At 42.3% G+C, this 17,213-nt stretch overlaps 1 protein-coding gene across 1 annotated transcript in view; it reads left to right on the top strand.

The window, feature by feature from the left end:
- Positions 1 to 14,856, top strand: part of col8a2 (collagen, type VIII, alpha 2) — a 67,471-nt gene extending 52,615 nt beyond the window's left edge. The window contains exons 2-3 of the mRNA XM_047384664.1: positions 5,787 to 5,975; positions 7,592 to 14,856. Coding sequence (XP_047240620.1) covers positions 5,813 to 5,975; positions 7,592 to 9,486 — 2,058 coding nt within the window. The 5' untranslated portion in view covers positions 5,787 to 5,812 and the 3' untranslated portion in view covers positions 9,487 to 14,856. The remainder of the gene's footprint in view (positions 1 to 5,786; positions 5,976 to 7,591) is intronic.
- The last annotated feature ends 2,357 nt before the right edge of the window (positions 14,857 to 17,213 follow it).

Raw genomic sequence — 17,213 nt, 5'->3', positions numbered from 1 at the left:
AAGTGTCTTTCAAGGTTTTGGCAAAAAAAGAAAATAAAATCTGAAAAGTGCGTCATGCATTCGCATGTGATCGAGCACCTTCTTCTGCATGTTTGCTGAATCACTAGAATGATTTATGATAAACTTAAATTTCAATTAAACTCCTCATGGCTTTCTTCTAGCTATGGTTTTTTTCTTACCATTTCCAGGACTACTTAATGAACATTTTAGGCAGGGTGATTATTAGAAATTAAAACTCCTAGATTGGTTCATTGTATTTGTTGCTGAAAGCTTGCTGTTTTTCTGTTTTCTCTTTTCCACTTAAGTATTTAACACCTGCCTTTTGTGAACTCGTACGGTGCTGTAAAATTATAGCACAGCTGCGTGTTAATTGCCTCAATAAACTCCTATGTAAAAATGCTTGCTATGCAATAAAAATTCCCCTCCTTTGCATAATTTCCTTGTCTAATAAAGTGGTTATTTGGCTGGGATTTACAAGCAGCCAGCCTGAGCCTGCAAATACATTTTGCATTCCAAATCATTAAAAAATAACTCAGGAGATTTAATGCTTGGGCCAGAGTTGGATTGGAAATGTGGTCATTTCACAGGTTAAAGCCAGTTACACACACTTCCTGTTGCCTGTTTTTAGTACTAAAAACATGCCAAGTGTCCTCAGGTGGTTTTCCTGTTCACATAGGTCCATGACTATAAAAACATTTGGCAAGGGGCAGTGTGGCTGTCTCTTCCTGAGATTAATTAGAGTATACAGAAATGCATACAGTAAATGCTTGAGGTCATTCAGATCTAAAATTGTCCCTGTTGACGGTCCAGTTAAAACAAAATTGCATGCTGTAAAGAAAGAATATGAGTATATATCTTTGAGTTTGAACATAGGAAATTAGAATATGACAGTCATGATAAAAAATTTGACTGCCACCATTTGATTTGTTCTATTTTCTTTCCAATGACCCAGACTATATTGTGATCTTGTAAACTGTTTTTTAATAATATTTAATAAGGCTTTCTTATTTTTTTTATGTTCTAGTACTTAATCATGACAAATATGTTTTAAACAGACAATTTTGCATTGTGTTTCCAGTCATGTTATTGCAAGTATACTTTTGCAAAACATTTAACTATACCTAATTTATTACTTTTTTTTTACATTTACTGATAGCACACTTGGTTACAACTGGGTTTGGTTAAATATTCCTTTGGAACACTCAATCTCTCCATGTTTCTGTGATGAACTAAATTGTATTTTGAGCGTATTCTGAAGAATTGAAAAGGAATTTTCACTGCCCACCTTATTAAGTAGACCCTACTAGTACCAGGTTGGATCCTCCTTTGCCTTCAGAACTGCTTAATTCTTTGTGGCATAGATTGAACAAGGTGTTAGAAACAATCTTTATAGATTTTAGTCAACATCTTTAGTCCATCTCTTTATGACAATTTTTTTACCCTACCATCTAAATGTACCTGCTGAAGTTGAGTCATCAGACCAGTCTGACCAGTCTGTAATTGTCCAGTTTGATGAGCCAGTTTGAATTATAGTCCAGATCAGAGATGGTATTCCACATAACTTAGTTGTAATGAGTGATTATTTAAGCAACTGTTGTCTTTTTTCTTGTTGTACCAGTCTGCCCTCTCTCCTATGACCTTTGACATTAAACCAACCAGGTCTTTCTAACCAAAACTTTCTAACAAAATTTTTGTTCACTGTATATTTTTTCGGAATCGGACCATCCTATGTAAACGCAAGAGGTGGCTGTGCTTGAAAGTTGGCAACCTCCTCTGACCCTGCCTACCATTTCTTGTCTGACTTGCTGCTGTTTTCAATTGCTTCCACGTTGCTATAATACTACTAACAAGTGATTGCTCGTCCTCGTACTCGTACTCGTACTCGTCGTCTTCCGCTTTATCCGGGACCGGGTCGCGGGGGCAGCAGACTCAGCAGAGATGCCCAGACGTCTCTCTCCCCAGACACCTCCTCGAGCTCCTCCGGGGGGAGCCCAAGGCATTCCCAGGCCAGTCGTGAGACATAGTCCCTCCAGCATGTCCTGGGTCATCCCCTGGGCCTCCTCCCGGTGGGACGTGCCTGGAACACCTCCCGAGGAAGGCGTCCAGGAGGCATCCTGTATAGATGCCCGAGCTACCTCAACTGGCTCCTCTCGATGTGGAGGAGCAGCGGCTCTACTCCGAGCCCCTCCCGGATGGCCGAGCTCCTCACCCTATCTCTAAGGGAGTGCCCGGCCACCCTACGGAGGAAGCTCATTTCAGCCGCTTGTATCCGGGATCTTGTTCTTTCAGTCATGACCCAAAGTTCATGGCCATAGGTGAGGGTAGGAACGTAGATCGACTGGTAAATCGAGAGCTTCGCTTTTCGGCTCAGCTCTCTCTTCACCACAACGGACCGGCACAGCGCCCCCATTACAGTGGCAGCCGCACCTATCCATCTGTCAATCTCCCGCTCCATTCTTCCCTCGCTCGTGAACAAGACCCCGAGATACTTAAACTCCTCCACTTGAGGCAGGAACTCCCCTCCAACCCGAAGAGGACAAGCCACCCTTTTCCAGTCGAGAACCATGGCCTCGGACTTGGAGGAGCTGATCTTCATCCCAGCTGCTTCACACTCGGCTGCGAACCGCCCCAGTGCATGCTGTAGGTCTTGGCTAGAGGGGGCCAGCAGGACCACGTCATCTGCAAAAAGAAGAGACGAAATCCTCTGGTCCCCAAACCAGACCCCTCCAACCCTTGGCTGCATCTAGAAATCCTGTCCATAACAGTTATGAACAGGACCGGTGACAAAGGGCAGCCCTGCCGGAGTCCAACATGCACCGGGAACAGGTCCGACTTAGTGCCGGCAATGCGAACCAAACTCCTGCTCCGCTTGTACAGAGATCGGATGGCCCCTAGTAAAGGGCCCCCGATTCCATACTCCTGGAGCAACCCCCACCGGACATCATGAGGGACACAGTCGAATGCCTTCTCCAGATCCACAAAACACATGTGGACCGGTTGGGCAAACTCCCATGAACCCTCGAGTACCCTGTAGAGGATATAGAGCGGGTCCAGTGTTCTACGGCCAGGACAAAAACCACACTGCTCCTCCTGAAGCCGGGGTTCGACTATTGGCCGGGTTCTCCTCTCCAATACCGTGGCGTAGGCCTTACCAGGGAGGCAGAGGAGTGTGATCCCCCTGTATTTGGAACACACCCTCCGGTCACCCGTCTTATGTAGGGAGACCACCACCCCAGTCTGCCAATCCAAAGGAACTGTCAACCATGATAGCCCCACAACATCCAAAGACTTGAGGTACTCAGGGCGGATCTCATCCACCCCCGAAGTCCTGCCACTGCGAAGCTTTTTTAACCACCTCGGTGACTTCAGCCTGGGTGATGAAAGAGTCCAACCCCGAGTCCCCAGCCTCTGTTTCCACCAGGGAATGCGTGATGCCAGGATTGAGGAGATCCTGGAAGTACTCCTTCCACCGCCCGCTAATGTCCCCAGTCGAGGTCAGCAGCTCCCCACCCCCACTGTAAACAGTGTTGGCGAAGCACTGCTTCCCCCTCCTGAGGCGCCAGACGGTTTGCCAGAATCGCTTCGGGGCCAACCGGTAGTCCTTCTCCATGGCCTCACCGAACTCCTCCCAAGTCCAAATGTTTGCCTCTGCCACCGCCCGGGCTGCGGCACGCTTGGCCCCACAGTACCCATCAGCCACCTCAGGAGTCTCACAAGCCAACCACAGCCAATAGGACTCCTTCTTCAGCTTGACAGCGTCCCTTACTGCCGGTGTCCACCACCGGGTTCAGGGATTGCCGCCGCGACAGGCACCACAGACCTTACGGCTGCAGCTACGGGCAGCAGCATCGACAATAGATGCGGAGAACATGGTTCACTCGGACTCTATGTCTCCAACATCCCTCGGAATCTGGTCAAAGCTCTCCTGGAGGTGAGCGTTGAATACATCCCTGGCCAAGTAGTCTAGACGTTCCCAGCAGACCCTCACTATGCGCTTGGGCCTGCCAAGTCTGTCCGGCTTTCTCCTCCCCCAGATCCAACTCACCATCAGGTGGTGATCAGTGGACAGTTCAGCCCCTCTCTTCACCCGAGTGTCCAAAACATGCGGCCGAAGGTCTGATGATACGACAACAAAGTCGATCATTGACCTCCTGCCTAGGGTATCCTGGTGCCAAGTGCACTGATGGACACCCTTATGTTTGAACATGGTGTTCATTATGGACAATCCGTGACTAGCACAGAAGTCCAATAACAAAACACAGCTCGGATTCAGATCGGGGAGGCCATTTCTCCTGATCACGCCTCTCCAGGTGTCACTGTCGTTTCCCACGTGGGCGTTGAAGTCCCCCAGCAGAATAATGGAGTCCCCGGGAGGGGCACTATCCAGCACCCCCGACAGGGACGCCAAGAAGGCCAGGTACTCCGCACTACCACTCGGCCCATAGGCTGAAATGATAGTCAGAGACCTCTCCCCAACCCAAAGGGGCAGGGATGCGACCCTCTCACCCACTGGGGTAAACCCCAACACTAGACGGCTGAGCTGGGGGGCGACAAGCAAACCCACCCCAGCCCGCCGCCTCTCTTTATGGAGATGAATATTCCACTCCAGAGTAGAAGAAAGTCCAGCCCCTCTTGAGGAGATGGGTTCCAGAGCCCACGCTGTGCGTGGAGGCGAGCCCGACTATTTCTAGTCGATATCTCTCGACCTCCCGCACAAGCTCAGGCTCCTTCCCCCCCAGCGAGGTGACATTCCATGTCCCTGGAGCCAGCCTAAGCATCCGGGGATCGGGCCGCAGAGGTGTCCACCTTCGTCCGCCGCCCAATCCTCTTTGCACCGGTCCCTCACGGTTCCCCCTGCAGGTGATGGGCCCACTGGGGGATGGTCTCGCGTCTCTTGCTCGGGCTTGGCCCGGCTGGGTCCCGCGACCCTGGAGCCAGCCTAAGCATCCGGGGATCGGGCCGCCGAGGTGTCCACCTTCGTCCGCCGCCCAATCCTCTTTGCACCGGTCCCTCACGGTTCCCCCTGCAGGTGATGGGCCCACTGGGGGATGGTCTCGCGTCTCTTGCTCGGGCTTGGCCCGGCTGGGTCCCGCGAGCAGCAACCCAGCCACCAGGCGCTCTCCGACGAGTCCCGACCCCAGGCATGGCTCCAGGGTGAGACTCCGGCTCCGCCGTACCGGGCGATGTCACGTGCCTCGATTTTGTAGTCGTCATGAGGGGTTCTTGAACCGCTCTTTGTCTGACCCGTCACCTAGAGCCTGTTTGCCATGGGAGACCCTACCAGGGGCATTTAAGCCCAGACAACATAGCCTCTAGGATCATTCGAGCACTCAAACCCCTCCACCACGTTAAGGTGGCGGTTCAAGGAGGGGACAAGTGAATGCGGGATATTAAATTGAGACAAAATTTTAAGACTTGTTACCAGGTGGCATCCTGTCTTGGTTCCATGTTGGAATTCACTGAGCTCCTGAGAGCAATCCATTCTTTCATAAATGTTTACAGAAGCAGTCTGCATGCCTAAGTTCTTGATTGTATACACCAGGGCTATAGATGTGATTGGAACACACAAATTCAATGATTTGGATGGGTAAGCGAATACTTTTGGCAACATAGTGTACTTTAGACAATTGAAATACTTCCAAATATTAAAAAATACAATTTTATGAATGTTTATCAATTCACAGTCACTAAGTGCATTTAAGCCCATTGATATGATTCCAGCCAATGTTTCGATTTATTGGTGCATAAACACATCAATTCCAAATATCTTCCTTTCTCTTCTGCAGATCTTTGTGTGTATGAGAAGCCTGGGATGTTGGTGAACATGCTGTTGGCTCCTGTCTGTGTGCTGCTGATGCTTGGGGGTCGTGCTCTTGCTGGAGGTTATGCCCCCATGCCCGTCGTGAAGTACATGCAGCCTATGATGAAAGGACCCGTTGGACCTCCATTTCGAGAGGGCAAAGGACATTATGTTGGTGAGTGATTCCTGTTTGTACATTGTTTATTTTCCCATCCTGCTAAGCACAGACTGGATAGTTATTCTGTCCTATAGATCTATTGTCAGTCAGTCAGTCATTTTCTACTGCTTATTCCATAGTGGGTCGCGGGGGAGCTGGTGCCTAAGATCTATTGTCTTTTTGTAAATAAACTTAATATTTGAAACCTGTGTCTAATGTATACAGATTTCCCTCCTCTGTAATTTGGCAGTGTTCTGCAGGGGCTTATTAAAGGACTGATTGCCAAATGTTAGTTCAAGTGAGTCAATGAGGCTAGTTGTTCCTTTCACCATCTGGATGCCGTTACTTCAGTGTTTTTATCACATATTTCCCAGCAAAGAGTGTGATGGAAATCAAAATAAATTACTAAAGAAAACACTCAGATGAATAAGAAGAGAGAATGGAGATGGGTGGTAACCATCATTCTACAGCAAATGCATGTTATCATCCCCCTTTATTATCAAATTGGATTTAAAGTACACACTACCAGTTCGGGATCATGTGAGAGGTGAGAAGTGCAATCAGAGACCCACTTTCAAAGCAAATTTCAAAGCAAATATAACTGAGAACAAAGGGTGTTTTACACAAAATGGAAAACACCATAAGTGAGATGGTGTGAATTCATGATGTTGACATTTAGCATCTGTTTCTCTTTTAGAAATTTAAAAGATCTGTCAGAAAAGTTAACAAGTCCATAGGGGCATAGATCTGAGAACTAAAAACTGTTCTTCCGTAAACGGTTCAAATTAGATGCAATGGTTTTACTGCCACTCAGTGGTCCAGAGTCCTCACTACATCACAAGTCATCTGACTTTGTTGCAAATATACTTTCTACTGCAATGTGTTTGCAGTAGAAAGTACCCCCCCAACACACACACTCACACACACCCAACACCACCACCACCACATCCCACCCCATGTACAAGTGGCAGCAAGTCCCCCCTGCAGTGCCAGTAGAGGGAATTAGAAGCTTTAGGTTATAGTTGGAATGTCAGAGCAAATGTTCTTGGGGTAGATATTTTCATGGAAAGGTGCTTTGACAAGGAACTTGCATTTGTAGTTAACTTGTTGAGAAGCCAGGTTCCTTGTTGCCATGCATGACAACAAGGTTTAAGTTCAGGCCAAACTTTCACTTTACAAAAGGCTGAAACAAGCTTACATTATGGTCAAAATATATTTCAAATAAAGTGGGATTGCCAGACTCTAGAATTACATTGTATTCTGACATTATATCTCAAATCCATTAGTTTTTTCAATATTCTGATTAAAGCTTCAGCTGTTTTATAAAAACCGAAAGTGTCTGTTTCATGCATTTGTCACAGACTCAACTGCTATATATAGTTTATTTGTAATTTATTTATTCATAACATTTTGAGGAATCTATATATTTTTAACCCATGTATATACATAGTTACAAATGTACAAATTTTAGTAAGAAATGTGTTTACATAATTTGGTGATAACGTGATGAGACTGTACACAGATGTGTAACATCTTTTAAAAGTATTATAAGAACTCTGTAAAATTATTTTTAAATGTCTTTAATCCTTAGCAAAAAAATATAATTATTCTAACTACCTGATTTTTCTTTCTAGATATGCCACCTATGATGAAGGGAGAACCAGGTCCTCAAGGGAAACCAGGACCAAGAGGCCCCCCTGGGCCACCAGGCCTACCAGGAAAACCTGGACTGGGGAAACCAGGTCTTAATGGACAACCAGGACCTCAGGGGCCTCCAGGGTTTACAGGAATTGGTAAGCCTGGACTTCCAGGTCTCCCAGGAAAGATTGGGCCAAATGGAATGCCAGGACTTAATGGTGAGGTTGGACCCCGTGGTGAACCAGGTCCCCGTGGACTTCCTGGGCCCCCTGGTGTCCCAGGCCCAGCTGGTTTGTCTCTAAATGGGAAGCCTGGACTCCCAGGTATCAGAGGTCCTCCTGGGGCTCGTGGTGAGCCAGGATTAAAAGGTATTGTTGGCCCGCCAGGTGAACGTGGAATTAAGGGTGAGAATGGTAATGGAAAACCAGGACCTACAGGTATCAGGGGCCCTCCAGGTCTAAAAGGCAGTACAGGGCCACCTGGGTTTCCTGGTATTGGCAAACCAGGACCAAAAGGTTTGCCTGGACAACCTGGACTTAAAGGTGATGAAGGATTCCAGGGGAATCAAGGAGAACCAGGACAACCTGGGCCACCAGGTCTTCAAGGTCTTCCAGGGCCAGCTGGGTTGGGGAAGCCTGGTCTAGATGGACTTCCAGGAGCACTGGGTCCAGTGGGCCCTAAAGGGGAACAAGGGACACGGGGAAATCCTGGAAATCCTGGCCTGCCTGGCTATGGAAAACCTGGTCTAAATGGGCTAAAAGGAGAAAAGGGTCATGGTGGATTTCCAGGTCTCCCAGGGGACAAAGGGGAACAAGGAATGGTTGGTCCAATTGGGGTGCCAGGTCTTGATGGACAACCAGGACCACAAGGCATTCAAGGTCCAATGGGGCTTCCAGGAAAACATGGAATGCCAGGGCCAAAGGGAGAACTAGGACCTAAGGGACCACCAGGACTGCCTGGACTTAAAGGTGACCAAGGCCTCAGTGGTACCCCTGGGAGACCTGGTGTCCCAGGGGAAAAGGGCATCCCTGGACCTAATGGTCTTATAGGTAAATCGGGCCCTAAAGGTGAGCCAGGACAAATTGGCCCCCCTGGGAATCCAGGGTTGACAGGTGCTCCAGGGCCTAAAGGGGAGGCAGGTTTTATGGGGAATCCAGGCCCCAGGGGCCAGTCAGGAATTCCTGGTCTTCAAGGGCCTATGGGTCCTATGGGGCCACAGGGTGTCCCTGGACCAAGGGGTGAAGCTGGACTTCCAGGGGCTCCAGGGTTAGGCAAACTGGGTGAGAGGGGAGTAATAGGTCCACAAGGCCCACCAGGAAAACAAGGGCCTACTGGGCTTAATGGTCTCCCTGGTCCACCTGGTCCTCCTGGACCTCCTGGTCCTCCAGGAAATGGCCAAACGTTTACTTCAGGGACCACTGATACTGGACTGGGTGGGGAGGAAGTACCAGGGGACAGGAAGGGCCCTGCATACACTCAAGTTCTTTCTGCCTCACTAGCACCAGCTTTCACAGCCATTCTCACCACGCCATTTCCACCTTCCGGCATGCCAATCAAATTTGATAGGACCCTGTATAACGGGCAAAATGCTTACAGCTCTTCAACTGGGATCTTTACTGCTTCTTTATCTGGCGTCTACTACTTTGCGTACCACATGCATGTAAAGGGAACTAGCCTGTGGGTGGCTTTGTACAAGAACAATGTACCAGCTACTTATACCTATGATGAATACAAGAAAGGCTACATGGACCAAGCATCTGGCAGTGCAGTCCTAGAGCTTAAGGAAGGTGATGAGGTATGGGTTCAAATGCCCTCAGATCAAGCAAATGGCCTTTACTCTACCGAATACATCCACTCCTCCTTTTCAGGATTCCTGCTCTGTCCCACATAACCTTTCCTTAAAAAATGTTCCTGTATTTGTGCCTCAGATCAGACCTATACCCAAGATACCTGCAGCCATAATAGAAACACAAACCCCATAACATTTTAAAAATATTACAATCACCTTATCCCTCTCACCCTCAACAGTCTCAGTTTGAAAATAAAATTGTGAATTGTATATGAAAATTTGAAAGGCAGGGGAAGGATTGTTATACTGTGTTCTTTTATTTCAATGTCCTTCAAATGTATTTTTTGGGTTGTATTTTGTGATGTTTTTTAGCTTATATTATTTTAATTATTATATTGTCATATTTTGTTGTTATTAATTGAACCTTGTCATCAGTGTCACTTTTGTTTGTTGGATTCAGACTTGTAAGTGCCTTACATCATAACGTGCGAGTAACAGACATTCCCGTGTGACTGCACATACTGTCAGACAATAAGGTCAACCGAACCTTGGGCAGGAGTGGGATGAGTTTCAGGCAGCAGTTACTTCTGTTTGTGTAATTTAAATAATGAAATGAAAAACCTGCAGAGAGGCCAACACTTCAACACAGGAAATGCTGACAAGTAATTATATCAAAAGAAAGGCATTTGGTCCTCTAATACATTTACTTTGCCCCTTTTTAATTTGCACCCCAACTTCTTTATTTCTAGAGAGAGAGATAAACTTTATTATTTGTTGGTATATGAGCCACTTGGATGCTTTTCTTTTGTTTCTCATTTTTTTAAATGTTAAAGAGAAATTTGGTTGTTAATAGTCTGTATTTACACGCAGTAGAACGGATACCAAACACATTTCCAAATGGACTGTAAAGACTGCCTTCTGTTGGATTAGCTTGGAATAGCAGTCTTGTATTGATTATTTTTTTCCCATTTGCACTATGTCACATTGCACCAGAGGCTACCTTTTCAAATGCTATATCTTTCATTCATCTGATTCAAGAGGGTATTCTATAAGCTCATAATTATATATCCATTCCCAGTTGGAAAAACAATACCAGAAATGTGCCAGTCTAATTATTAGAGAAAACCTGTGAAAAGGCTGGAAACTAGAGTGTATTTCAGAAATGGAGGAGCTAATAAATTTAAAACAAAAATACTTATACTTCTTCTTCAAAAGTGTTATATTAGAGATGTGATTTTGAGTCTAACATTGTTTTTTAGAACAAAGTTATATTCAAATATACAGTGCCATCCATGAATTGTGGCATTTCTGGTAAGATATGTAAAATACATTCACTTTTTATTGCAGTAGTATAATGACAGACTGAATTTTTATTTTTATTTTAGAAATATTCAATCTTTAAATGGATCAAGCTTATTCGGTAGAAGAAAAAAAGTCAACTATAAGCAATTCAGGTTTTTATAAGAAGTAATCTGTCAAAATTATTTTAACCCCTGCTCTTGACACTGTACAGCCCCTTTATACAGGTAGTATGGCACTCCTTTAACATTTTACAGGGTTTGGGCATGCAAAGGTGAACTGAGATGGCCATGGAAAAAGGATGATTTTGATTTTGTGTCAAGTGAACCATTTCTGGGTTGATTTTCCTATTAATTCTCATAACGTTCCTAGGGCAGGCCCACAGCATCACAGACCCTCCACCATATGTAACAGTGGGCATTGGATGATTTTCCACATTCATATTTTGTCTTATGTCAGCCATACAGTCTAAGTCTCATCTGACCAAATTACATGGTTCACACTATTAAAGTTTGAGTTGCATTCAGCATAATGCACATTTACATTTGTGCTAGTAGGAAAGAAAAAAGTATTTTTCCTGGGTAGATAGTATCTAATGGTTGTTTTGGAGCAGTAGTGTCCAAACTTTTTGTCACAGGGGCCAAATTCATTAAGTGAAAAAGTACTTGTGGGCCAAATTTTTTATTTATTTTTTTTTTCGTATTGCAATATTTTCACAAATAAAGTAGTCAGATTTTTTTGTAAATGTGCAAAGCATAGTAGATCCAAAACAAAGGATTGTCCATGTTAGTATAATAAAAAAAAAATACATCCACTTTGCAGATTCTTTTGGGCTTGATTTTAAAAAATAGGAAATAAAAGTCTGTTCTCAGCAATAAAAACAGGATTTAGGTCACTCTTTTTTTTTGGAAAATGCTTGCTATATGTAGTTAATTTTAAGAAACTAGTCAAAACCCTATTTGGATGAAGTAAAATCTGCTTTTGAGTAAAAGTCACTGAATGGATGTGGTCCTATTTACAATGAGAATGCAAAAAGTATGGATTATAAAAGACAAATCCATTTGCAGAGCCATCAGTCCAGGAGTCATTTGCAGCCCTTGGACTGATGGCTCTGCAAATGCCCCGGTCCAGTTATCATTTGCTGAGACCCCTGTTTTGGAACCTTGGTGACCTTGGAGAGTTTTTTAACCTCCTTTACCATTCCCTTCACTGTGCATGGTGGCAAGATAACCATCATCCCTGATCTAGCCTTGTCATTCATCTTTTTGTTGTTGTTTTAAACTTTTTATCCATTGCTCTGATTGTAAATTTGGACAAGTTTAGGGAAATAGCTCCTTTGGCCTTTTCTAACTTATAATGATTTAGACACATATGTCTTACATTAATGGCTTGTTATCTTGTGTTTCAAATTTCAAAGACTGCCCCCTGCGTCCCATGAAATGTTTCCCACATGTAAATAGGAAGTGGTGGATTACTCAGTAAACAGGGAGGCTGATCAACCAATAGTAAACTATGAATTACAAAAATATCTCTGTTACATTTATATCACAGAGATGGTTTGATATATCAGTAAGTTTGGTATTGGTAAGATTAAAAGCAAATATTTCTGAACAGGGAATTATTTGACCCTCTCTGAATAAATGTAGTCAAATTAAAGGTTGGATTTTTCAAATTCTTTTAGGAGAAGATTATTTATTTTTATGTATGCTTAGCTGTGGTGCCAACAAATGTGGAGGGTACTGTACATCCAAAAGTGCCAATCATTTAGCATTTTCTAAGTGAAAAAGCAAAATGGCCGACAGAAGTTCGCTGGTTGTGAAATAAAAACCCCTGGTTTATTTCCAAAGAGGTAGCAGGTCAGATGTAGTCAGAGCTGAGTGTTTACTCACTACTACTGGATGAAGCATTAAAGATACGTTCCTTCTGTCAATACACGAGTGGGTGTGGGTGGTGGGGGGCATTGGGCTATGTCATGTCGTCCCCTTCAAAAGTCAGGTTATGAATATTTCAGCAAAGATTATAATAAACTTGAACGAGGTTACAAAATCTTTGGAAAAGCTATGATTCTGTTAGTGTTCCTCAAAAGCGCTTGAGAATCCCAAACTACAAATGCCTCAGCTTCCTCTGGGTTTTGACAGGAATTCCACAGGAGGTTTTACATCACTAGTCTCTGCCGAGAGGAGAAAGATAAATAGCTACTGAAACAGATGATTCATGTGACATGAAAAACAGCCAAAACTGAAACAAGATACTGATGATAATAGTGAGAAATATTTCTGATTAACACTGAATAAACTGTTTTATGTTTTGACTCAATAAATGGAATCATGGCTTGCTATAATTCTGAGTTGGACCAAGTCAAACAAGAATAGTAAACACTTTGAAATGTGTTGATTTCAGCTGTTGTAGGCTAGCTATAACAAAAAGAGCACGGCCTGGAAAAAAACTGTCAATATTTACAGTTCCTAGCAAAAGTATTGACAACTTGAACTTTTACACATTTTGTAACATAGCCAAAAAACTACTCTTTTATTGGTCTTTTATGTGATGGACCAGCAGAAGTGCTGCACAACTGTGAACTGGAAGGAAAATTATATATCATTTAAAAACAACAACTTAACAAATAAATCTCTGAAAATTATAGTTAGCATTTGTATTCAGCATCCTGGAGGCAATAAGTTGTAGAACCACCTTTCACAGCGATTGTTGCGATTGCTCTACGTCTTTTGGGGAATGTCTCTACTAGCTTTTTGCACATCAAGAGGCTGAAGCTCAGTCAGATTGGATAGAAAGTGACTGTGAACATCGATTTTGAAGTATTGGCACAGCTTCTCAACTAAATATGGGTCTAGAAGACAGAATTCCCATAGCATCATGCTGCCACCACCATTTTTCACAGTAAGAATGATGTGTTCAGGGTGTACTTTTCCCCCATTCATGACATATTGTATGACTGAAAGGTTCAATTTTTGTCTCAACCGACCAGAGCATCTTGTTCCAAATGTTGGCCGTGTCCCTCGCATGGCTTGTGGCAACATGTGAAAAGGTTCAAGTGATACTTTTGCAGGGCACCAAATCAGAGAGAACACCAAACTCTGTTCTTTTCTTTGTCTTAACACAGTCAGAACTTGCTTACACTGCCCAAACACTGAAAAACAACACCCTTACACCTTAAATAAAGGGGATGATCCTCATGCCAAGCATTGAGCTCTGTAGTTAGATGGACTGTATGGTGTTTAACTGATTTTTTTCTTTTGTCCATATTTCATCCACATAACTATCATTAAACAGTAACCCTTAAAGTTGCTCTGGAAAAGCAGTTCAAGGATCGTGCCTAATCAGTATTTTATACCAATGTAATGCACTTACACTTGCCTTCACATAGCATGAGCACAGCGACAACTGCTTATGTGTCATTGTTATAAGGTCTGTCACACATTCTAAGACTTGTTTTTGTTCTATATGTTTTTTGAGTTTTTTTGTTTGCTCGTCTTTTAGTTTTGAACAAAAGAAGCGCTGATGAGATTCACACGTGCTTATTGCTCTCTGTCCTTAAGTTTTCGTAGACAATGTCACTTGCTTGCTGAGTTTGCATCGTGTGCAAATCATTTAACAAGTGTCAGTAAGATCCTCTGTCGCAAATTATATCTTTGAATTGTTTCCTTTTTGTCTTTATTAAAGTAAAAAAAAAATATATATATATATATATATATATATATATATAAAATCACAACAGTTTGGCTTCGGTTCTTTAAGGGATATTTGTTTGTTTTTATTTTCAGTAAACACAAACGGCCGTTCCCATTTGCACATGAAATTTATGAAGATGTATTTATACATTACTGATAATTTAAAAGGAATGCCAAAACTGACCACCGAAGCCTAAAACATACAAATGGTATTTAATAGCATTGATGAGTTAAAAGCAATTATAACATGCAGTTAGCATTCTAGAGTTGTTTGTGAAGGATTATTTGTGGACGTTTATTTTCTTACATGTCACGTACAATGTAGTAGCATATGTTTTTTTTGTGTTATACATCACTATTGCTTGCACTCTGCAATAGAATATGGGTATAAAATGCACTCCTTTTGATTGAAAATGTTTGCTTATACTAAATCTACAGTACTTGATTGTATTGATAACACATCAATAAAAAGAGAAAAAAAACATTTTGTACTCTGGTCTCATGCCTTGCTTTTTGTTGCTTATTGTAAAAACCATGCAAGATTTACAACAGATGCATCTATGTGGCTTAGAATATCATTAAAATGAAAGTATATTTCAGTAATTCAGTTCAAAAAGTGAAACTCATAGATTCGCAAGGATTTATTTTTTCTTAATTTTGATGGCTTACAGCTAATAAAAACATCAAAACTTGGTCTATCAGAAAATGACTATATTACATAAGACTGCTATGTTATGGCCTGCACAATCATTGGGATGATTGCTCACTAGACAGTAGCCCAGCAGACAGTCAGAGACACCCTCTACAAGGAGGGTAGGTCTCACCAAAACCTGATAGTGGAATTAAGTGCAGTAGGAAAAGATGCACAAGCAACAGGGATAATCACTGCCTTGAGAGAATTGTACAGCAAAGATTGTTTAAAAATGTTGTGGGAGATTCCCCAGGGGGAGTCAGTTCTTCAGGAACCAGAACAAACAGACGTACCCTCAATATGGGTTACGACATTCATTCCTAAATCCTCTTTTCAGATTATAATAAATGTTCCATTTAACTTGGTTCCATTTAACTTGGAAATAAAAGTCCCAGAGTTAGGATGAGTAAAAAGGCACCGAATTCAATTTGCTTCAGGTACAGTGTGAAGTTTTCACATTCAGTAAAGATTTATAGAGCCATGTCATCAGCTGATGTTTGTCTATTGTGTTGTATCAAGTCCAAAGTCAGTGCAGCCAAAGGTTAGAGCGCTTCATGCCATGTCCATCTGCTGACAAACTTTATGGATTATTCCATTGTCTACCTGGACTTGGCACATGCCTACACTGCCAAAAGTACAAATGACTGTGGTAACACTGTTCTTATTTGGCCAGCAAACTCATCTGACCTAAACCACAGAAACAATTTTCAGGGTTAACAGAGGCAAAAATGCAGGTGGGCTGCAGGCCACGATTAAAGCAATCTGTGCTTCCTCAAGAACTCGGCAGAAGCACAGGCTGATTATCACCAAGCCACGCTAATGTAGTCATTTGTGCAAAAAGAGCCCAGACCTTTTACTGAGAGCATAGCAGTGTGAGATGTCTGTAAAAAATATATTTTTTTATTTGCCATGGTAATATTTATTATGTGCAGCATAATCTTATAAATTAACAGTAATAGATGCTTGGATTATTGAAATACATTCCTCTGTGTGCAATCAGTTTATAAAATGATATGTTTCACTTTTTGAATTGATTACTGAAAAAAGTCACATTTCAGTGATATTCTTATTTATTGAGATGCACTTGTATGTATAAGAACACTTGTTCCAGACCAGATTTAATGCACAGCAATGATTCAGTAGGTAAGGATTGCTGCGCAAATTGGTTGTAGAAAGCTGTTGCCATAAAGGAAACTGTCGCTGGAGGGAGCTATAGAACTCTACCAAAGGCACAGCTAGACGCATCTGAGGGATTAGTTTATATCCCTGGTGGATGTGCCAATAAACCTTTGAGCCAGTTAAACTCCAAAGATGTACAGTAGATACAAAAATAAGCACCTTGCCAAAAGTACCTTGCTGTTAGATTAGGAAAGCACAAAAAATTACATAGCTCAATATTTAACATAGCAATGTAAATATGTAGAAATTATAATTATTTTAATATGATTTTATAATTAACTGACGTATGGTAATCACAAATGTTATGGACGTGTAGACGATAGAGAACACTAAATAATTAAAAAGAGGCATAATTTAATGCATTTGGAATTTGATTCTGACACGTGACAAGTTATATCTATATATAAAATAAATAACCCATGAGCACAGGGATGAATTGTTGTTCTAACTCTCTGGAACTGTCGTCACCATGGTAAGTTGTCATTATTCACCCGGATTCCTCTTACGTCTTACTGACGCAAGAACCTGTGTGTTGCATTTGGGTGGTCCCGGTAAACTGATGCACCAATCCGCTATTATTATTTGGGTAATTCTTTTTTTTATGTTAATTTTATTTTACAACACAAAACAAAATATTTTGCGTAATATATAAAGATCGAATATGGAGATTTCTTTCATTTAGTTAGTTTCTTCTTTTGTTTCCAGGTTCAAAATTTTGCCGTCAAGATTAAACCCACAAAATCGATATTAAAGTCAAAATTTACTTTAAGAAAAATTACAATGTCAATGTTTTGTCTACTTTCTCAAAGCAACATACGGCAAAAAAAATAATATATATATATATATATATATATATATATATATATATATATATATATATATATATATATATATATATATATATTGCGTCACTAAGTAGTCCACATTATTCGTATTAGAATTTCCTACAGTCATCGAACGCATCAAGAGGC

The sequence above is a fragment of the Girardinichthys multiradiatus genome, chromosome 13 (assembly GCF_021462225.1).
Source record: "Girardinichthys multiradiatus isolate DD_20200921_A chromosome 13, DD_fGirMul_XY1, whole genome shotgun sequence".
NCBI lineage: Eukaryota > Metazoa > Chordata > Actinopteri > Cyprinodontiformes > Goodeidae > Girardinichthys > Girardinichthys multiradiatus.
Note: the sequence above shows the minus strand (reverse complement) of the source record. Positions and strands in the feature narration are given on the sequence as shown.